This window comes from Kickxella alabastrina, assembly GCF_025024165.1.
Source record: "Kickxella alabastrina strain RSA 675 chromosome Unknown BX661scaffold_27, whole genome shotgun sequence".
Classification (NCBI taxonomy): Eukaryota; Fungi; Kickxellomycota; class Kickxellomycetes; order Kickxellales; family Kickxellaceae; genus Kickxella; species Kickxella alabastrina.
The window spans coordinates 45,688-66,358 of record NW_026251498.1 but is presented as its reverse complement, the minus strand read 5'-3'; the positions used below and the strand labels follow the sequence as shown (position 1 = coordinate 66,358).

The window sequence follows — 20,671 nt, the reverse complement described above, 5'->3', positions numbered from 1 at the left end:
TAAATCTCAGACCAAAGCGAGCGGTTTGGGCAAAAAAAAAAAAATGAACATTCGAACTATTATCTCTACTGATTCGTCCATGGCTCGATATACAAAACAAAAAACACGTGTTATATGTTTTTTTTGCTCAAACGCTCGTATAGTTTGGTTGGTGTTTAAAAAATTAAGAGAAAACTAACATAATAAAAATGGAAGAATCACGCGCTGGGGTGGGCGTCATATGATTTATCCTTTTGGGATCCATAGATGCGACGAAATTGACGGTCATTTTAAGCTGCGCCTCTGGTGTGTTACAAGTTAGTTCAGAAAATGTAACTGTAAAATAACAATTAAAAAATAGTTAACACTAGCTCAATTATTTGAACAATGTACTTTTCAAAGTTTAAATATGAGTTTGTAAAGCACTCGACTAGTGTTGGAAACAGTTAGCTTACAATTGTATTACTAAACTATCGTTTCGCAACTCGCTCAAAAAATACAGTATCCAAAAACACATGCTTTATTTATGGCTCAGAGAAATAATAAAATGAGGTCCAACATTTAACATAATTTGGAGCCTGTGCTCAAGGATAAGACTAAGACCACTGTCGAGTCGAACATCAAGTTCAGGTGTTGGAGCTGCAACATTGCATCAGTGTGCAATTTTGTTATGATATTCCTATATATTCGCAAATTTGATGAGTATCACCCAGACTACAAACGCTGTGGTAGATCTCCAATTGATCCGAATGTCGCGCCCAAGCCCAAGACCGCGCTCAGGTGAAACAAGACTGGATACTTTTTTCTTCACATCAAGGTGGCTATTATTACCTGACGGCTCGATCCTCATTGGTTTCCAATGACAACAAATGGGAAACTACGGCCTTTGACCAAACCTCCCCAATAATAATTACGTTTTTCGTTTTATTTTTCCTCGATTATTTATTCATTTGTTTACACCATGGATTTTCTCAATTGAGGCGCTATACTCACAAAATGGTTCGTTTCCGTGTTTTTCGCTGTCCAACCAACTGACCATCCGTGCATGCTTTCAATATTTAATATATGCATGTAAATTAGTTTTTTTTCGCAATAATTAATGCCAAACACCAAAAGTCAAATAGAAAAGGGAAAAATTGAATATGATGTGATTTAAAAAAATAGGGTGAAAAACAATCACTCTGGTCCACCTCCATTGTCAGAAGAGTTCATGACAGTCGGAGTATTGGGAACTGAATATGTTGAGGCAGCAACCATAGCTGAAATTGACGACAGCGCCAGCGGCATATCTTCTTGCTGCATAGTCATACCCGGTGAAACAGGCACGGCCATCGCGCTTTCGCCAGCAGTCTCAGCCTTGCAGGAAAAAGGGGAAGGATCCTTAGAGGTCCTAGACCCGTTTGGCGAGCGCTTGCAAGTATCGCCTTTGGCATTATGCCTGCTAAGAGCATCAGCACGAGCAAACCCGCGGTTGCAAACCGGGCACAAAAACGGACGCACACCAGTATGGATCTTCTTGTGCCTCTTGAGGTCATGGTTCCGGCTGAACCTCTGCGTGCACTGATCGCAGGCATATGGACGATCATCCATGTGTGTGCGTTCGTGAGACTTGAGGTTGTACTTGCGAGTAAAGGTTTTGCCACACTTCGGGTGCGGGCACTTGATTGAGCCACAGTTGCCTGTTCCATGAGCCTTGTCGGTTGCCGGGTACCCTTGCCCAATGCCAGTGCCGCGACCAGCAGTGTTGATTGATGCGCCACTAGCGGCCTTGCGCTTTTTAGAAGACAGTGCCGCAGAAGATCTGTCAGCAGGACCAGAAGTACCAGGAGCGGAAGAAGAAGCGGGGGCAACGTTGCGCACACGCTTTCTTGTTGGCACTGCAGCCGGCTTGGCGCGCGGCATGACACCCTGAGAAGACGCAGCCATCATATTGATGTCTGCAGGGTTGATTGAGGGCATATGGTTACTGACGCTCCCAGCAGAGCTACCCTCAGACTTGACAGCAAAGAACGGATAGGCAGGCTCACTGGTGGCAGGAATAAAGTTGGGAATCTCTGGCATTGCAGCTGCCCCCACAGCTGCAACCTGCTGAAGTCCCATGTACGGCATGTAGTTACCCTGCGGGATTAACGGATGGCCAGTCTGCATATCCATTGCAAGGGTTTGCGACGAAAGGCAGCTTTGAATCTCCCGGTCATCCTCGTCCTCAGAGCATGCTGCCGTCAGCGGAGGAGTGCCAGTGGCAACAACTCCGACGGTGGTGCCAACATTGCCCAGGCCCAGGGCGTTTTCGCAGGCACTCATCCTCAGGGACATGCTTGAGTTGGCAATCCGACGCACGTTTTTAACCACCGCAGGGCTCACCACATTGGTGTTGCCAGCAGCAATTGGGCCCCCCACGTTAAAGGACATCTGCAGCGGCATGCTGCTGTTGTCGCCGTAGTGAACCTGAGGGAGATACTGGGTTGGGTCTATTGGCTGGCGCCGAGGCTCACCAGCAGCATCAGCAGGACCACCAGCTTGGTTGTTGCTCATACCCATGTTTTCGTGAATGGAGAAGACATGCTCGTAGCGGAAGGCCTGTGAGTCGGCAAGTGCAGAAGACACGCACCGTCCCCCGTGGTAGACCGGGCCACTGTTTGCGGCGTTACTGCCGTTAACCGGCCCGCCGTTAGCAGCAGATGCGTTGTAGACAGAGTTGCGACGGTAGGTGTGCTCGGTTGTTCTGATGGGCTGCCGGGTGCGGTGACTGCCAGTCTGGGCGGGTCCCGGAACGGTGAGCTGCGGTTGCGACGGCGGTGGCAGGCAGCAGTCATTGGGGTTGACCAAAGGTGATACCATTGTGGGCGGAATACCCATGGCGCCGCCAAAGCTAGCCCTGGCCAGAGAGTGCACACCCTGGCTATTGTACCGCCAGTCATATGCAGCTGAAAGTGCCTCATGCGAGAACTCAACAATGTTGGGCGGTGCCGAGTTGACCGACTGTTCCATTGGTTGCCTGTTGTTAATCATCGATCCGGATGTAGTCAGCATAGGCAGGCCCAGATGCCCGGAGGGTCCGCACGCCGCGGCCATATTGGTCATGGCCACTGTGGACACCTGCAATGCGTTGGAGCACATGTTAGGGCCCTGCGACATGGAAATGTTCAGGTGCTGGGTAGGGTTTGAGGAAAACGACGCACCCATTGATGTGGACTGAACAATGCCCACGCCAAGCTGGGATGCCAGGGTCGGACTGACGTAACTTTGGAAGCCGTGGTGGATCTCGCCGAGAGTGTGGTTGGTGGCCCCAAACATGGAAGGGGTCACCGCCTCGCGAGGATGAGAAGTGGGGAACCCGCCGAATGCAAGGTCTAAAAAGATGGAAGGGTTCATATGAAGAAGCATTGTGAATAATGTATAATTAGTGCCAAAAATGATGTTATTGTTGTGTAAAAAATACAGAGTTGGGTGATCATAAAAATCGAAAGGATGGATGGATGTCGCTTGACTGGTATATATATAAATTTGTTAAGTCCATGTCAGACACAAAACAGCACAGCGACATTGTCGATCTGGAGAGACCAACACACAGTACGCAAAATAAAAATTATTTAACACACACCACATCAGCATCGCCATTTATCTTGGTACAGGAAATAAAGCTTAAGCTAGAACTAGAGCTGAGCGCGTATCAAGAAAACAATAATTACAAGCTCAAAAATAAGGGAGAGGGAGGGGAAGGTGGGGTGTGTATGAGCAGGGAGGGGGAGAGAGGGGGTGTTGGGCAATGTAAAGACGGAGAGGTGGTTTTTGTCGCGTGCAAGAAAGTGCGTTTTTTTCTCTTCACTCCTTCCGGCAAAAGGAACAGGAAATAGCTTCGCGGTAATGCCAAAAAAGGGCAGGAATGGATCAAACAAATCAAGTAGCAACAATTAAAAAAGCCTCCATGCCAGTTTTTGTTAACCGGACATTTTAAGGTAATCAGGCAATTTAAGCAGTGTCATGCACGTGTAGAAGCTGAGCGTGTTGAACGTTTGACATTGTTCCGGATGATTAAGATTTACAAAACAACTTGTTTATAAATTCAACACAAAACGCTCAGCCTCTGAAGCAGGAGCAAGTTGTTAGATGAACCACCGAATCTCCCACCCCCTTTTTAGATTTATCTTCACACACAAACCCCGCCTTTTTATAAATGGATAATGATTGACAGACCACAGACCACAATACATATGAACACGATGTTGGGTCAAGAAGTTGAAAAAAGAGAGATTGCATACATAAATTTGAAATCATTCTGGTTTTGAGCCTTTCCAGTAAATTAAATTACAAGTAACAAGGAAAAAGTGAAAAGTGGGGGTGCGGGGAGGGGTAGGCGATGTGTTGTGCGGTGTGCGGTGTGTGGTGTAGAACAATTTTACATTTACAAAGAAAGCAGGATCGATATGTGCGGCCAGGAGAGGAATAAGAGGGATTGCATGCAGGGCCCTCTAATGAGAGGGAGCTGCAATTTATTATTAGGGCAATCTTGGTTGCGCTAGAGCTGATTGCCGAATAATAAAGCGATAAATGCTCTGGTTATTCCACAAATTTAATTTAAGTGGAATTCAGGCGCACGAGTGAGAGAAAGTAAAAAATAGCCGCAATCCATAGATGGATAAACAAACAAAAAGAGATAAATGGATATAGACCCAGACGACATGCAGCAATAATAAAAAAGTTGAACAATGGTTCGCTAAAATCAAAACAAATAGAAAAAACCGCTTAGGAGGAATAGAGACAAGCAGAGCAGGTGGCATTAAAGTCGCCAAACCGTTCTTTTTTTACGTTATTTGAATTATACCCTGGGAAAATATGCAACAATAAACATGATGGTTTAAACGGAAAGAATAGTGTTTCGGGAAAAGAAATAAGGAGATGTGAAATGAGTTCCTAACCAAACTTACCAAATGAGTTCCCGCTTGGATGGTACGACGAGGCTGCCGAGCCTGGGTACATGGCTTGAATGCGGCCATCGTGAGGCATGCCGGATGATGAAGAAGCGTTGCCACCAGGTGGGAGCGCCGAGTAGCTAGGTGCCATCTCCGTAACCGGGGTAATAAATTGCGACGGCTCGTAGTAGGCACCCGACGGAAGGTGATGAGGTGAATAAATCGACTGCCCGTTGTGGCCCATTGAAACGGTGCTCAAAGCAATACCCGCAAAGCCTGAAGCGTTAGATCCACCAAAGGAGGGTGACAAGGTCAAGGGCATACTGTTAGCACAAGCTGGCGCAACCGCGGTCTGCTGCTCGTTAACAGTATCAGCGGTGTACGACAAGGCCATAGGGTTAATTCCATGGTTCAGAGAAGACGAAGAACCAAGCGGTGCGCTAGCACTGGGGCCGACGCCTATGGTGCAGTCCTGTGGATTGCTGGAAACAGGGGCACTACCGCTGGCCATGGGGTAGAGGCCGGTAGAAGAATTGTTGTTGTGATAGTACATGCCTGTGGTAATACTAGAATAGTTTAGCGCGCAGTGCTAAATAAAAGCGTGCCTTTGTAGTTGACAAAAAAGATAGACCGAAATAAATATAATAAAAATAAAAATAAAATTGTTGGTTTGGCAAGTATACAGTTCAAACCAAAGTCGAGAAAAAAAATGGCGTTAACGCTGAAAAAAGTTATGAATGGCTGAAGGGCTAAATAGTAACGTGTGTTTGGAAAAAAGCGACCTAGGAAAGGCTGTGTTTGAGTTGGGTAAGTAAAAAATGTGGGTGATGAATAAATTAGGTGCTGTGTCGTGGCGCCGACTGTCAATTATATATACTACACGGACCCTAGGGTTCTTTTTTGGCGGAGAGCAAGGGGGCAGGAGAATGGGAAATGTATTTCTCACTCACAAAAAATAAAAACAAACGGCAAACAAGCATCCAAAAAGCTCGAAATATTCAATACGCATTTAATGGGCATTTCAAGCTCCGTATCGCTACTCTCGGCTACTATTAGGCATTTTGCTGTTACAAATCATCGTAACCACCCCCTGCAGCTAAGCAACACCCCCCTCTAATATGACCACCCCCTTATATTTTTGCAAACGGTTTTTTTGTAAATTTGTTTATCGACATTGTGGTTTTTCTAAACAGAGATAAAAAATTAGCAGCGCTTCAATTTTCAGCGCGTGAGGGAGTTTTCATTCTCAATGATCGGCACACCCGAGCGTGCGCAACAATAATGGAATCACCGCGTGGAGCTGAACAAAAATAATGAACAGCAAGGGTGTTGCTGGGTGCTGTCTCCAGATACGTAAACACCCCCTTCCAATTATTTTTTTTGCCACACATGTTGGAACATTTTATTGGCAAGCCGGGGCAAGTGGGTGAGTATGAAAATACGCTACATTATCAAAACAAAGAGCGAATCAGGTAGAACAATGCAAGAAAAGTTTTCAAGTGCATGTATTTTTGTCACAATCAAAAATACCGTTTGGTTCACCTTCACACTGCCGCCCAACATGCCAATTTCCCTAGCCTTTTCCACAGTGCCTGTTCAATTTAGTATGTAATATTTGTTTCGGGCTTCTACTGAAACGAACAACCTTGATTTTGGACATTCCACCACCCACTTTTTTTCCCGGAGTGACAAATAAAGATAGACGCAGACTTTCAACGGGACAAGGAACCGACACGGGTTGGGGGTATGTGAGTGAAAGTGTGTGAAAAACGAGTGTCAATTTTCTTTTCAGGAATCGATTGTTTGAAAATGAAAGCTGCATCCACTTGTTTTCCGTGTATTGCCATTGCTTTTGACTGGCCTGGCATAACCGGATTACACCATTTTGTTGCCAAAAAATTATATTGAATGGCAGTTTTTTTGACAGGATTTTTTATGGTCCAATGCGGTCCATACAATTTATCCTTCTTTGGTACCGTGATCCAAAGAATATAAAAGTATATGTGGCAAAGTGGGTATTCTGTCTATATCCAGACAAAATTATACCATGAAAATCCGAACTTAGCTCTTTGTGCAGGGCCAGAGCTTTGATGCTTGCTAATCCGCATGTTGATCAAAATATAAGCATTACCAATGTGGAGCTCTATCGATAAGCAATAAGGATGTGTAAATCGCTTTTTTGCCCTATTGAGGATTTACAATATAGTGGGTTATCCATATGCATGCCTCTCATCCCCAAAAAATATTATGTTGATTCCTTGAGTTTTTTTAAGAAAAAAGCTACCGGACCAATAGCTTTTTATTAATATTTTGGTACCCAGAAAGTAAGTTATGTTGCCTTGTAATTTTTGCATTCATTCAGCATGAGCTCGGGGCAAGAAGCATGCGCTATATGCCGAATTGTTAAATTATTTATGCAATTGACCCGTCAGTCCTTAATTTCTTGGACCAAGTGACCTGTCGCTACATAGCAAAAAACAACAAAGCAATTTAACTTGTTTTTTGTCTGTATGTTTTGTTTGTAAAGTTGGGTTCATCCGTTATAATCATGAACAATATCGCCTTATTAATGGCTTTTTCGGAATTTTTTATCTTCATAGCCCACACAAAGGAGAGTTGGCACGGTGAAATAATATTCTACTTTGGGCGGCCAGTAACAAAATATGCAACCATTGTGTTTAGTTTGTTTTTAAGGGGTCAGAGACTAAAATAGCAGCGGAAACCAACGTACACAAACAAATATGCACATAGACTAATTAGTACAGATATGTGCAAAATTCAGTAACCGGTTTTTCACATTTATCGTGAATAAATTTGGCAAGGCACGTACCTATATTTAGAAAATCCAACTTTAATAAATAATAATAACTGTCAATCTTCAGTCTGTCATGCGTATATTAATATTGTGGAAATATGATAAGGGAAGACAGAATAATGGGAAGCATGCAGCGTGTAAACGGAATTGAACAAATGCCGCGCTTTTACAAAAAAAAACAATGACTCCACTTGCTCAGCGCTCGCCTATGATGTCATTTAAATTCGTAATTAAAAACATAGACAGGTAGACAAGACACAAATGCAAGAGCAAATACAAAACACAAAACACAAAATACGAGCATGTTCTTATTGAAAAGAGAAAATGTTCGAGCAAAAAAACTTTCCATCTAAACTATATTGTTCCCAAACCTATTTAATTGGTCCGCCAATTGCATATTCACCCTTTCAAGAATATTGACATGTGCACTTTAACTATCAGCTGACGCGATGCCACCCTTGCAGCAAATGTATAGCAGAATAATCGAATCATGCATACCAAAAGCGAGCTTTTGCGTGTATTATCGACTAGATCACCACAATAGTTAGTGCAATGCAGAGATTATATTACCAATAATGTTATTCAATAGAATATACCATATAGTGATATTGTATATGTATACACATTTAGTTCAAGCTAATAAAAACGTTTTATATAACTAGTATTTTTCAACCTCATCACCTAAAACAAAATGTAATAACAGTGAGTTAATTGGGAAGCTGGTAATTTGTTGTAAAATGTGTTTTTTGGGGGACTCAAAAGTTTTTATTTTTGACAGCATGACAATGTCCACCAAATATAGTGTTTGCAAATAAAAAACCCTGGCCCCTAAAAAGTCATTGCGTTCTGCTTTATTAGTAGCGCATTTTTATAATTGATTGATAAAAGTGAGCTTCTATTATAGAAAACAGTGATTTTTTGAAAACAAAAAGCCGCTTGTGTACAGTATTCAAATTCAATATTTCACAATATGACAAGACCATTGTTTGGTGTGAAAACAGCAAATAAAAAGACAATTAAACAAATAATTTCCTCTATTATCTCCTCTTACACAACCAACTAAGCATGATTGTAGAAATGCTGCTGTCGTATGACAGCTGTGCACTCAAAGCAACCATAGAATATAATGGACTACAGCGCAATTACAATATTAAAACCTCTAATTTTAAGAAATGTTTGTTGGTCTTCATGTTTATCGCAAAACCTTTGACAGTAAGACTGTTCATCATTAGTAAATACAATATACAACAGAAAAATAATTATCCTAATGATTCTTAAAACCAACAGCGTGTTTTTTTGCATATGCACGCCATGCATTTGGAAAGACAAAAGTGGCCAACAATCAGACTACTTGAAAAGAGGGGGAAAATAACAAACAATGTAAAACGCAATGGTTCATGTATGCAAGTGAAAATAGAACATTGTTCGAGTACTACAAAACAAATGCGCGGGATCACACAAGAAAAATTGAAATTTATTGTATCCAACATGTACCGGTTTTTCCGCGATTAGATCTTTCTTGCCAAGTGTCATTGGTTCAAAAAAAGCTCTTATACATGGTCCGGTTGCATGTGTGTCCGAAATTTCCTTTGATTCATGGATGGCCACATTTGGATTCCAATTATTTTGCTTGTTCTGAAAAATAAGCGAGAGTAGACATTTTAAAAACAAAGGAGCCAATTAAAATATTCAACTATTCAAAAAAGAAAATATCAGTTGCATAATAAATATAGGAAAATGGACCGAAAATTCAGTTCGGGGGTTGTTATTTTCTTCCATTGTAGCAGTATAGTTTGCAAAAATAAGAGAGCTATGAAAATACTGTATCTGAACATGTACCCGTCTTGATTCAGATACAAAACGCTGCTTCAATTAGGCACTTGTACTTTTTCTGCACACATTTGGAGGATTACCACTTTACATATTTTTTTACAAGCAACTTTGCACAACATAATATTTTCATCGGTCACAATAGTCCATTAAAGTCGCTTCTCATGCAAGCAATAAAAAAGTATTCGAAATGTTTTGCGTTTGTAGCAAGCAGTTATTTATGGAAAGGTGTAGTGCGCATGCATACATTATTAAAGTTTTTATTTGATGTCCGCTAATCCGTTTATTATTTTACATCAGCTGATATTTATTTAAACAAAACTTACAAATTAGAGATTCTCTGCATCAGTTATAAATCACTGCAGTGTATATTTTTTCATCTAGTTCCAGTACAAATTAAGAAACCCAAAAGCAACTTGCTAATGTGTGGGTGTGAGTGAGTGTGAATTAATGCAGGGAAGTATGCTGTTTTCTCATACTATGTCTGCTATAGGAAAACTTCCATGCAAACTGGTTTTCCGAAAGCACATAAATAAAATAAAAGTTCATTCCGTGTACTCGCTATGCTCAAATTCCATTATTTTTTATATAAGATACTGCATATCTCTGTTTTTTTTCCCTTAAAGGTACATAACAAAAATAGAGCTGCGTAAAACAAAATTGTGCATGTGGAAACCAAGTGGCTTTTTTTACTTTAAAAGGGAATAAATAGGATAAGGTGAGGGAGGCGAAAAATAGGAAATGAAAACTCATGTGGGAAGCCCGAAATCAAATCACGCTTGATCATGATCTCGATCTGCAAAACGTCCATTTTTGGATTTGTGAGCGATAGCAGCAAAAAAATTGGGTAAAGAGTGAAAAAAGTGATTGCATTTGCATTTTGCGTCAAAATACATTTTCTTTTCCTTCAATTTCGCTCTTGTTCGTTTACTCAATCGACACATTTTGGTTATCTATTCCACCCTCTAAACTTGTTTTCTCATTTGAATTGCGAATCATTCCCAGAAACTCTACGCACAGCGGACGGCGACAAACTACAACGATTGAACACGATAAGGACTTTTGAACGAAAATACAGTCACATACACACAGCCAAAGGACTGCTTTATCTACAAACGAGACGAGCAAAAAACAATAGTCCACAGCAACAAAACAAATACAAAAGCGCATTGACGATGTTTGGCAGAATTTTTTCCACAGCAACATATCTGGCATCCAGGGCCAGCAGCGCAATCGCACCTCGGGTTGGTCAGACCATCAATGGTGGCAGTGGAATTATGAGGTATGTATCTGGTTTTTAATGCCAATGAAAAAGCCAACACAAATAAAAATGATATTGTGGCGATAGTAGAGAAGAATGTCTTGTTGGTATCGCTATGTGGCAGGAACAAACGGTTCTCATGGAAGATATGAAAAGGCACAGGAATATCAAAACAAAAAGCACATATCGGAAATGATCGAGAACATGTGTATTTTTGTATTGTATTCCAAGCCAACATTCTTTTTAAAAAAATGGTGGCCACATTTAACAGCATAGCCACTATATTCCCTAAAGCAGATAAACTATGCACTTGACATATACTAAATGCATTATTATTATTATCATTTTACAAAAAAATTATTGTTGTAGCAGACTTGTTGGAGGACCTGGGGCGCAGCAATCCATGATTCCCTCTATCGGAACAATGCAGGTGCGCTGGCGGACTTACGGAAATGAGTACCAGCCCAGTAATCTCAAGCGTAAGCGCAGACACGGGTTCCTGAGCCGTTTGCGCACAAAGAATGGACGCAAAGTGCTTCAACGTCGTTTGCTCAAGGGACGCAAATTTATTTCTCACTAAATGTATTCCAGTGACGTTTTTTCTTTTTAATTAAAAAAAACTAGAGGGGGGGGGGGGTGTGTGGGCTGTTCGTGGGAATAAAAAATATAATAATTTTTTTTGCATAACATTTAATTGTATGTTTTTTTCGGGTGGTTTTTCTTCTTGTTTTATGACACACTTGTTTATTTTATTTATTGGAAATTCATTAAACAAAAATCAATTACACAAAAATACTTATTCAAGCAACGAGATTTACTCGTCCAGAAACTTCTATTTTTCATATAGATGGAGAACAATGCAACAGTCTTTAAAGACAAACAAAATAGGCTAGTTCATTCCGATATTATTTCTTTATTGGACCGTTTATTTAACAAAAAGGTCGGAAAGAGGTGTTAAAAAATATGTGCGGATATGGAGATTTTTATTATTAAAATTTTGCTATTTATAGACAACATAATGAAGAAAAAGCAAATGCATGCGGAAATGAAAAAAGATACAAGCGCATTGTTGTGCTAATTTTTTTATAAAAAAACTCAGGACCAAAACTACTTTATTGTCCACCTGGTGAGGTCTGTTTCAGCTAAATACAAATTTTAAAAGTAAAAAGCGTTTATATGAAAATAGTGTGCATTTAATGACGCAATTTTACATTATACTTTTACAAATCCTGCAAAAAATTATTTTTCTTGCACATTATATTTTTCATTCTCCTGCTGTAATGCAAGAAAATAAAGTGATACATATGCATGAGAGGTACGCTTGCATTTGCAAAAAAACATGTCATTCGGCTTAATTTTTGGTTTTTTTTTTTATTCTCATGTAACCACTAGGGTGTACACACGTTTCACATATATGCGTAAATCAAAACAAATAAAAAACAAGCAAATTTCTTTAAATATTTCTTTTTAGCTCGTGCATATATTCAGATACATATATTTTTATTTAAATAAAACCCCACGTCATGCGTTAAAGTACATGGACCAAGCAGACTGACCAATAATATTTTGCAACAATTCCAAGCGTCGTTTAATCCAGGCCTTCAATTCCTCCGTACTCGGACCACATGCTCTAACTGCAACCCCAAGCACCCCCTCCTGGTCGACCTCCGAAACCGACCACTTAACAGAGTCCACCACCGTATGAAAAGAACCGTTAGATCTAAAGGGCCTGACTCTTTCCCGGTTATGCTCCTCCTTAAACACCTCCGCGACACAGGTGACGGCCGGGCCCAAAACCAGGATGAACGCAAACGCGTCCACATTTTCTAGTCTCCGAGAAAACCCCCAGAATCGCCAGTATTGCTTTTTTGCAAAAGCAGGGCGTCCCGGAGAACAACAGATCCAACAGATCCGACTGATCCAATTGACCGACTGATCCAATTGACCCGACTGATCCAATTGACCCGACTGATCCGACAGAGTCGCTAGCAAAGGCTGAGGGCGAGGAGGTGGGGTGGTGGGTGATGAGATTGACGCTAAAGTATTTTTGGAAATCCCACCGCTCGCCTCGACTCATCCTGCCGCTCGTCATCCAATCCAGCAAAACCAACGAGCTCCCAGGCTGCATCCGAACAGCCTGCCTCTGATTATACCTTGCGTCCCTAAAACAAGTCACCGGGTCAGGCAGCAAACACACAAGGGCACCAGAATCGATTTCAAGAATTAGAGTCTGGAATGACTCGTCCGCCATATTATTTGCCACTATTTGGGTATTGGGTGGTGGTCGTTTGCGGTGGCGGTAGACTTTGGTGGATCCTTGGGTGAGCATAATTAATGCACAGCCTTTGCCCGCATGGGCGTTGATGTGGATGCGGTCGCCGTGGACGATGCCGCCGCCGTAGGAGAGTATGTAGTTAATGCATGGTTTGAACGCCGACTGTGGGTGGTCTGGGTGCGCCTGTGGGGATATTATCTTTAGAGGGTACGCCGAACTGTGTGTCTGGTATAGCCGTCCTGCAATGACCTGGCAGCTTATCCTTCCTTCGCCAGGCGCAGGCATAGAGTAAACAATAAAATTAATGTAAAAAATAGTTTGCAATTGCAAATAGAAAAAAGAGAGAGAATTGAATTGAATTCCAAAAAGAACAAAAAATAGAAGGTAAAAAAGCAACTTTTAAAAAAGGGAGGCGGGACGTGGGAGAAAAAAAAAGATTTTGGTTCACTTGAATTCCAGCACATCGTCTCCGTCATCATCCGAACCCTCATCGCCGATATTCCCGCCCTCGTCCGACTCGTCTTCGCCGAGCTCACCATCCACCGGCACAACAAACTTCTTCTGCCTCTTGCGCTCGTTCCAGTTCAAGCACCTTGACAAACTCGACATCCAATCCTGCGTCTGCGACTGCGACGCACACACGGTGGGCAGCGGGTACTTTGATGCTGTAATCTGAATATGGTCTCCCCTGCGGAGCTCGATCCGATGGCGCCCATCGAAGGACGCCCATGCGGTGTTGCGCGAGTCAGGCGGCAGAACCACTCGGATAACCATGCTGTCGGGCAGCAGCATTGGCCGGAAGGACAGCGTATGCGGGCAAATCGGGGTGACGAGGATGGCTGGGATCTCCGGGTGCACCAGCGAGCCGCCCGCCGCCAGCGAATACGCTGTGGACCCCGTCGGCGTCGCCAGGCACAGGCCATCAGCCTCAACGGTCGTCAAGTGGTTGCCATCACCATACAGCTCGATCTGCGACAGATAAGGGCTCGGCCCACGGTCAACCACAACCTCGTTCATCACCTGGAACGTGCTGTCGCGCTTCCACACCTTGCGCACCCGCCGCTGGTACGCCTTGGGCATATCGTCCCACTCCGACTCGTTCAGTGTCGAGTTGCGCCGAACTGGATTATTTGCAAGCGTCGCTCCCTCAGGAACGCTCTTGGGCGACCCTCTGCTTTTACCGGAGGCACCAGCAGCAGCAACAGCAGCCGCCGATATTGACACGCCGCTGCTGGCCGCACGGCAGCCATGCTTGGCAGAATTGCCAGCGCACCCGCCCCGCATCCCCTGCCTCTGCTGTGCCGACGGCCCCACCGATGGTGTGCGCTTCCCAGATGGCCCTGCACTCTCGCCGGCCGAGCTCTCCGCGTCACTGTCCTCATTAACCGAGCTGCGCCGCCGTCCATGCGACCGGCCGATGTTCGTCCCTGAGCTGCTCCTCGTGGCCACCAGCGGCTGCAGCCCCCTCTGCTGCTTATCAGCTGCCATCGCAGCACCACCCGCCCCTACCGAGCCCTTCAGTGCACTGTACGACCGGGCAGGCTTGGCGCCGCCAGACATGGCATTGATGGCTGCCAGCTTGGCCGCGCCCGAAACATCGCCCTCCTCGCACTGCTCCTCCCTCTCGTAATCATCGTAGCTCTGCAGGCCATGTGTTGCCAGCTCATGGTCGATCACCCGGTTGCAGTCCGCCGCGTCATTCAGCACATTGGCGCGCTCCGGATCAACGGTCTCAGCCAACCTGTAAACCGTACAGGTGAACCTCATGCGCAGATTAATCCTAACCCCAGAGTTAATCGCTGAATCCAGCACCTTCCTGGCATGCCGATGGTCAAAGACAGTCAAGAAGCCGAGAGATCCCAGGTGGAACGGAATAATAGGCGGCACCAGGCCCTGGAACAGCCACGACGTATACAGCACGGTTCCGTCGCCTCCCAAAGTCACAGCAAAATCGAATATCTCCGGGCTCTGCTTGCACATCTGCTGCGTCCAGTACTGCAGCCCGTCCACCGACGTCGGATGCTTCTGATGCACCCTGGTCAGGTTAAAATTGCGATGCCTCGCGACACTCTCCTCGACATAAACCACCATCGGCTGCTGCACACGCTCGCGACTCTCGATCAGCCAAATGGCCAAGTCACGTGTCAGGGAAACAAGACTGAGGTCATTAGGCTTGGTCACAATCATGATGCGCCGCACATTGTTCATCTGCACAACCGTGCGACCAATCAGCTTGGACACCTCGCGCACGCTCACCGCTGTTTGCACCAAATCCACCGTCGGCGTATCCGTGCCCTTCGAAATATTGCTGCCGCGCTCAAGGCCACGGACAGCGTTGGCTGTGGCCTCGGAATGTCGCTTGCCAGCGAGCTCCAGCTCTTTGCGCCTCTGCGTCAACAGCGCGCCGGTAGACAAAACCGACTGCGACTCCGAGTGCGTGATGCCACCAGCAGCTGGCATCCGCGGCATGTGCCGCTGGGGCGCTTTGAACGATTTCTCCGAGGACGACGACGAACTGCGGCTGCTGCGGCCCTGCGCCATCTGCACCATCGACTGCGAATGGCCCTCCTGCAATAAGTCGGCCTTGCGCCTCATCACACAGTGCTCAGCCAAAAGCTCCGCCAGCTGTATCTCCGCCGTATCCGGGCCCTCCGACCCCTGCTGCGACGGAGCGTCAGTTTCTTTGATCTCAGGCAGCTTTTCTATGGCCGTGGTGCGGGGCTCGTCGACTGCTGTGCGCGTCAGACAGGGGTGCAGGGCACAGGCGCCAACGCCCATGCTTCTGTTAATGTGAGAGTCGTCGGTTTTCTTGATAAAATGGTCGTTTTCCTCTTCGGTTGCACGTACGCTGCTGTTGCTGCTTTCTTCCGGTGTGTCTGAGGGCACCGAAACATCGGTTGACGCTGCTGTTGCATTTGCTGCATTTAATGCTGCAGTGCGAGAAACAACTTGGCTGATCATATTGAATGGATGAAAAAAGAAAAAAGAAAAAGAATGGATGAATGGATGGATGGATGGATGGATGGATGTGGAGAAAAATAAAATCAAAAAGCGTATGCAAAACAAAACAAAAAAGTAATATGAAAAGATTAAATAGAAGAAAAAACGAACTGCGAGATAAGAAGAAAAGAAAAGGGAAGAGACGTGGGTCCAAATCGATAATGAGGATCACAGCCAACAACAATCGATTCCAAAATAAAAATCCACCCAGCCAAACAAAAGCATTACAAAAACATTACAATGAGCGAGTGACATAACATACAAAACAAAAACGCCTTTCTTTATTTTTCGACAAACAAAAATCAAATATTTGCACACTTTTCAAAGCAACCAATTTTCCTTTTTATAAAAAAAGTTCAAAGTTCAAAGTTCAAATTCAAAAATGGAAAGAAAAAGTAAAAGAAAAAAAAAAAAAAAAAAAGTAAAAAGTAAAAAGTAAAAGTAAAAGTAAAAGTAAAAAGTAAAAGTAAAAGTAAAAAGTAAAAAGTAAAAGTAAAAAGTAAAAGTAATAAAGTCAAGTAAATTATAAATGAAATGGACAGAAAAATAAAAAATGGAAGAGTAAGAAAAATAAATGTCAAAAAAAACTGCGAATCCTTAAACAGCCGCCGCATAGTTATCCGGTAACGGCGACGACACAGTTGATCCCGAAGACTGGCGATGGGCAGCAACATGCGGCTGCGACCCACGCCGCTTATCCATCCCGAGTGAGGAGCTACCAGTGGTTGTCGCCGACGATGCCGAGTTCGGAACAATAATGCTCGCCCTATTCCGTGCCTTGTCCGACGCCGACGCCAAAAGCTCCTTGATAGGCAAAGACTTTGACCCAGCAGGGTTTCCGTTCGCATCGTTGGTCCGCCGATTATTGGTTTGCGGCAATGACGTGCGCGATCCTGACAATGGGGTCACGCTTGTGGCCGAAGACAGCCTCCCTGCCGCCTGCTGCTGCGGCTGAGCGACAACCATATCGCCGCTCGGGTCGTCGCTGCCGCCGCCACCAACAGCACTACTGCTGCCATGCCCGTGGAAAATCGCGCCGAACCCAGCCAAGCCATCAGCGCCTGGAGCAGCGCCCTCCTCCGGAATCGACAGTGTCAGTTCATCCTGCATCTGCTTAAGCGCCTTCTGCAACACATCGGCATACGACTGATACTTGATCAGCTCCTGCAGAATATACTGCGCCTTGCGCTCCCAATTGCTGAACGCCCGGTGGAAAATCTGCGTCTTTGGCGCAAACCGCTCCTCAATGCTGCCCTGGATCTTTTTGTGCGACACAAGCTCGTCCTCCAAATACGATATGTGGTGCAAAAGCGCCTTGAGCTGCCCAGCCTCCTCCTGGTCCGACCGCTGCATCGGGTTGTTCGGCGGCGTCCACTCCAGAATCGACGCCCCCTTGCTAGCCTCGCGCTCCTCCATGATGCGTCGCTGCTCGGCCGCCTGCTCCGTAGCAGACAGCGTCTCGCCGCGATCCTCGCGCGCCTCGCGCTCATCAAACCGCAGTGTGAAGTCTCCGGTATTGTCCCATCCATACTCCATGTTGTAGACGCCGCCGATCATGTATGGCGCCTTGGACTCGCGCGCCGCCCAGTAATTGCACGCCACAACCCAGTCGCGCAGCTCAACCTCGGACGCTGTCTGGAAGAGATAGACGCCGCCGCTCGGCAACTGCAGCGCAAACACATGCGGCCGTGACCGCGAGTATCCGGGTGACGGCAGCATGTGCGTCATGGTGTGACGCAGCGACACAGACCCCAGCTGCAGGGATGTGTCCGTCAGCTCGCGCCCGTCAGGGTGCGCCCCGTGGCGCCCGTCCATCTTGTACATGGCAACGGTCCCGCGGTCTACAGACACGTAGCACGTGCGCCAGGCGCGATGCGACGCCTTCTTGCCGCTCCGCTCAAACAAGTGCTTACGCACGAGGACACCCGACCGAATATGCTGGTTCTCAATCGGCGACCGCAGGTAGGTCGTAAACGACGTCGAAGCAGTGTACCCTGTGCCCATCGACCCGGCCGACGGCGACGACCGCACTGTGTTGCCCCCAGCGTTGCTGCCATTTGTGCCAAAGTTGATCATCGACGATCCACTGCGCTTCATGGCGTCAGGCACAAACCCAACCCCACGCATATCTGCGTGGTGGTGAGGCGTTCGCCGCATCGCACCGGCGCCCTGGCCGCCAGCCGCCGCCTTGTTAATCGACGTGATCGACCGCGTCCGCTGCACCGAGTGCATGGGCATGCTACGCACCGAGCTAGGCCGCCCATTAGCATCCACATCCATCGACTGCTTGCCGGCGCCATGCCCAAACGCCTGGCTGCTGCGCATATTACCATTAAGCATGTGGTCGTGGCTGTTGCGCGACAGAACATGGCCCATGCTGTAGTGTGCGTTGTTCTGCATCTGCATCTGTTGCTGTTGCTGCTGGTGCTGCTCGTACAGGATGCTGGCCTGGCGCGCAAATGGTGGCTGACCGAGCGGCTTGCTCTTGATACCCGAGTACACGTCCTTTAGCACCGACGACAGCTCGGTCAAGTTGGGCATATTACTATTCGCAGCCGCAGCAGCATCCCGCGCACGAGCCGAGTCGCTGCCACCGGCACCACTGTTGTTGCTACCAGTGACTCCAGCCGCAGCACTGAGTGCGCGCCCAACCATGCTGCCCAGCGTCTCGCCCTCGCGCTGCTGGTGCGAGTGCTGGCTGCCCGACAACGATGTCCGGCCATTCAGCGGCTGTGGCGACTCGTCCATCGACAAAGTACCCGAGCGAGTGCGCACATGCGTGCCATTGGTCGATACCTTGCGCCGCAGCCTGTCAAAGGCACGCGAGGAAGACTGCCCGGCACCGAGCTGTGTGCTCGAAGATCCCACGCCAATATTGGGCGTCTGCGAACCAGACAAAGTGCCTGAAGAGTTGTTCGAGGATGCAGCGGCGGACGCAGCGGCGGCAGCAGCAGGTCCGGCCAATGGATTGCCACCTGCAGAGCTGGTATCAAAGAACGAAAAGCGCTTCCCGCGGCCACCCATCAGACGAACCACATCGCGAGATGTGCGCGAGCCAGTAGTGCCATTCCCAGACGCGCCACCAGCACCGCTAGCACCGCCATTGTTGCTCCCAGACATGCTCAGCGAGGCCATCGACCCAACCAAGCTACGCAAAGTCGACTGCTGCTCAGACCCGCCCGCTGGTCCCGACAGCGAATCGCCAATATCAAACGAATCAGCACCAGGAAGCAGCCGCGACGACGTCGACATTGGCGTGTCCGCACCTGTCGCCTGCGCCGATTCTGCCGACTGCTTCGCCAAGTCCAGCTCTGGCAACTGCGGTGGAAGCGACAAACCGCCATCTACGTCCTCCGAAATATCATCGGCAACAACAGGCCGCTGGACAGCGGGCGCCACCACGCTGCTCTGCTGGAACTGCGCAATTGTATCCACTGTATTACGCACAAACCGGCTCTTTGTCATCCGGTCGCTCGACCGAATATCAGCAATATGCAGGTCGGTGTTAAGCAGCAGCGTGGAGTATGTGACGGCGTGGGCCACATCTGCCGTCCGCAGCCGCGTGTCCGGATTGCACTCGGCGTAGCGCTGCGATAGCGCCACCAGCAGACGGTCGATGACCTGCGACTCGCCGCGCAAGAATATATGTGAACACAGTTTCCGCAAGCACTCGTCGATGCGCATCCCGGAAAAGTCATAGTTGGTAATGTAATACTGCAACGCCAACCCGTTGAATACCTCGCGTTTGCCCAGCCACTCGGCGTGGTCCACCAAGAAGGGAATCACAAAGCCCTGCAGGACCTCAGGCTTGGGTGGCTCGATGGGCCGCTCGTTTGCCTTGTGGTTGGTCTGGCTGTAAAACTGGCACTGGTATTCCTCGATATCGTACAGGTACCTCCCATTGCGCGCGCCTGGACCGAGCTGTCCTGGTTCACGCTGCCGTCCTCCAGTGCTGCTGAGGTCACCGACGACGAGGGAGTTGCTTGCTGCTGCTGCTGCTGCAAGTGCTGATTCTTCTTTATGATTAGTGGCTGATACTGGTCGTCGACCTCCGCCGCAGCCGCATCGGGGATGTCGCTGTTGACGGTGGGCCTTTCCATCAGATTGATGTGCGCAGCCATGGGGTGGGCCTTGGTCAGCGAGCCAGCGAGCGCCGGGCTAGCGCCATTGAGAATACCCAGTCCATTTGCGCCATCTCCCTCAATACTGGCCGCAAGCTTCTGCTGCTGCTGGGCATTCAGCGAATTGCGAGTATGTGCGTCAAAAAACACGCGCGACTGCGACAACGGAGCAATATCACTGTCGCCATCGTCGTCGTCGTCGTCGTCAGACAGGAGCTCCCGACGGATACCGCTGAGACAAGTGCAGACACTCCGCCGGCATCCAGCACAGGCGATTCTGCCGGCGTACGAGCAGCGGACAATGAATCGGCGCCCTGCACCAGATGTGGTTGGTACACAGCTGCGCCCTCGCCCTGTGAGTTCGGGGCTCCCGAGGAGCCAATCTGCGGCATATCTGTTGATGCGGCCTCTGATAATGACAGCGGAAACATCTCCTGCATGGGCGTGTAAAAGCCACCGTTTGTTCCGTCTCCGTTG

General features: G+C 47.0%; 7 protein-coding genes across 7 annotated transcripts; 1 reads left to right on the top strand and 6 right to left on the bottom strand.

The window, feature by feature from the left end:
* Positions 1 to 619: 619 nt before the first annotated feature.
* On the bottom strand, positions 620 to 863 carry BX661DRAFT_187729 (uncharacterized protein). Its single transcript, XM_051537301.1, has one exon. It carries the CDS (start codon positions 827 to 829, stop codon positions 659 to 661), a length of 171 nt encoding a protein of 56 aa, XP_051389217.1. The 5' UTR covers positions 830 to 863; the 3' UTR covers positions 620 to 658.
* Positions 864 to 1,413: 550 nt separating this feature from the next.
* Positions 1,414 to 1,638, bottom strand: BX661DRAFT_137141 (uncharacterized protein; the record flags this gene model as incomplete). The annotated part of the gene is made up of 1 exon (XM_051532690.1): positions 1,414 to 1,638. A coding segment is annotated over one exon (225 nt), but the record flags the coding sequence as incomplete, so codon positions are not given.
* Positions 1,639 to 4,725: 3,087 nt separating this feature from the next.
* BX661DRAFT_173148 (uncharacterized protein) lies at positions 4,726 to 5,445 on the bottom strand (the record flags this gene model as incomplete). Its single annotated transcript, XM_051533842.1, has 2 exons — positions 4,726 to 4,778; positions 4,908 to 5,445. The coding sequence occupies 2 exons, from the start codon at positions 5,443 to 5,445 to the stop codon at positions 4,726 to 4,728; spliced, it is 591 nt and encodes a 196-aa protein (XP_051389215.1).
* Positions 5,446 to 10,438: 4,993 nt separating this feature from the next.
* On the top strand, positions 10,439 to 11,475 carry BX661DRAFT_187723 (ribosomal protein L34-domain-containing protein). Its single transcript, XM_051537300.1, has 2 exons — positions 10,439 to 10,819; positions 11,168 to 11,475. Exons 1-2 carry the CDS (start codon positions 10,713 to 10,715, stop codon positions 11,376 to 11,378), a joined length of 318 nt encoding a protein of 105 aa, XP_051389214.1. The 5' UTR covers positions 10,439 to 10,712; the 3' UTR covers positions 11,379 to 11,475.
* A 794-nt stretch (positions 11,476 to 12,269) lies between these two features.
* BX661DRAFT_187721 (UreD urease accessory protein-domain-containing protein) lies at positions 12,270 to 13,449 on the bottom strand. The gene is made up of 2 exons (XM_051537299.1): positions 12,763 to 13,449; positions 12,270 to 12,629 (listed from the first exon to the last, which is right to left on the bottom strand). The coding sequence occupies exons 1-2, from the start codon at positions 13,356 to 13,358 to the stop codon at positions 12,320 to 12,322; spliced, it is 906 nt and encodes a 301-aa protein (XP_051389213.1). The 5' UTR covers positions 13,359 to 13,449; the 3' UTR covers positions 12,270 to 12,319.
* On the bottom strand, positions 13,450 to 16,101 carry BX661DRAFT_187720 (ATP-NAD kinase-like domain-containing protein). The gene has a single exon (XM_051537298.1). The coding sequence runs from the start codon at positions 16,032 to 16,034 to the stop codon at positions 13,518 to 13,520; it is 2,517 nt and encodes an 838-aa protein (XP_051389212.1). The 5' UTR covers positions 16,035 to 16,101; the 3' UTR covers positions 13,450 to 13,517.
* A 569-nt stretch (positions 16,102 to 16,670) lies between these two features.
* BX661DRAFT_173145 (uncharacterized protein) lies at positions 16,671 to 20,194 on the bottom strand (the record flags this gene model as incomplete). Its single annotated transcript, XM_051533841.1, has 2 exons — positions 16,671 to 19,940; positions 19,991 to 20,194. 2 exons carry the CDS (start codon positions 20,192 to 20,194, stop codon positions 16,671 to 16,673), a joined length of 3,474 nt encoding a protein of 1,157 aa, XP_051389211.1.
* Between the last annotated feature and the right edge of the window lie 477 nt (positions 20,195 to 20,671).

Coding starts and splice junctions, on each gene's coding strand:
- BX661DRAFT_187729 (XM_051537301.1), bottom strand. CDS start 829: ATGAGGATCGAGCCGTCAGGTAATAATAGCCACCTTGATGTGAAGAAA.
- BX661DRAFT_187723 (XM_051537300.1), top strand. CDS start 10,713: ATGTTTGGCAGAATTTTTTCCACAGCAACATATCTGGCATCCAGGGCC. Junction 10,820..11,167: donor GGTGGCAGTGGAATTATGAG/GTATGTATCTGG, acceptor TTATTGTTGTAG/CAGACTTGTTGGAGGACCTG.
- BX661DRAFT_187721 (XM_051537299.1), bottom strand. CDS start 13,358: ATGCCTGCGCCTGGCGAAGGAAGGATAAGCTGCCAGGTCATTGCAGGA. Junction 12,630..12,762: donor GACTCTGTCGGATCAGTCGG/GTCAATTGGATC, acceptor GTTTTCTCGGAG/ACTAGAAAATGTGGACGCGT.
- BX661DRAFT_187720 (XM_051537298.1), bottom strand. CDS start 16,034: ATGATCAGCCAAGTTGTTTCTCGCACTGCAGCATTAAATGCAGCAAAT.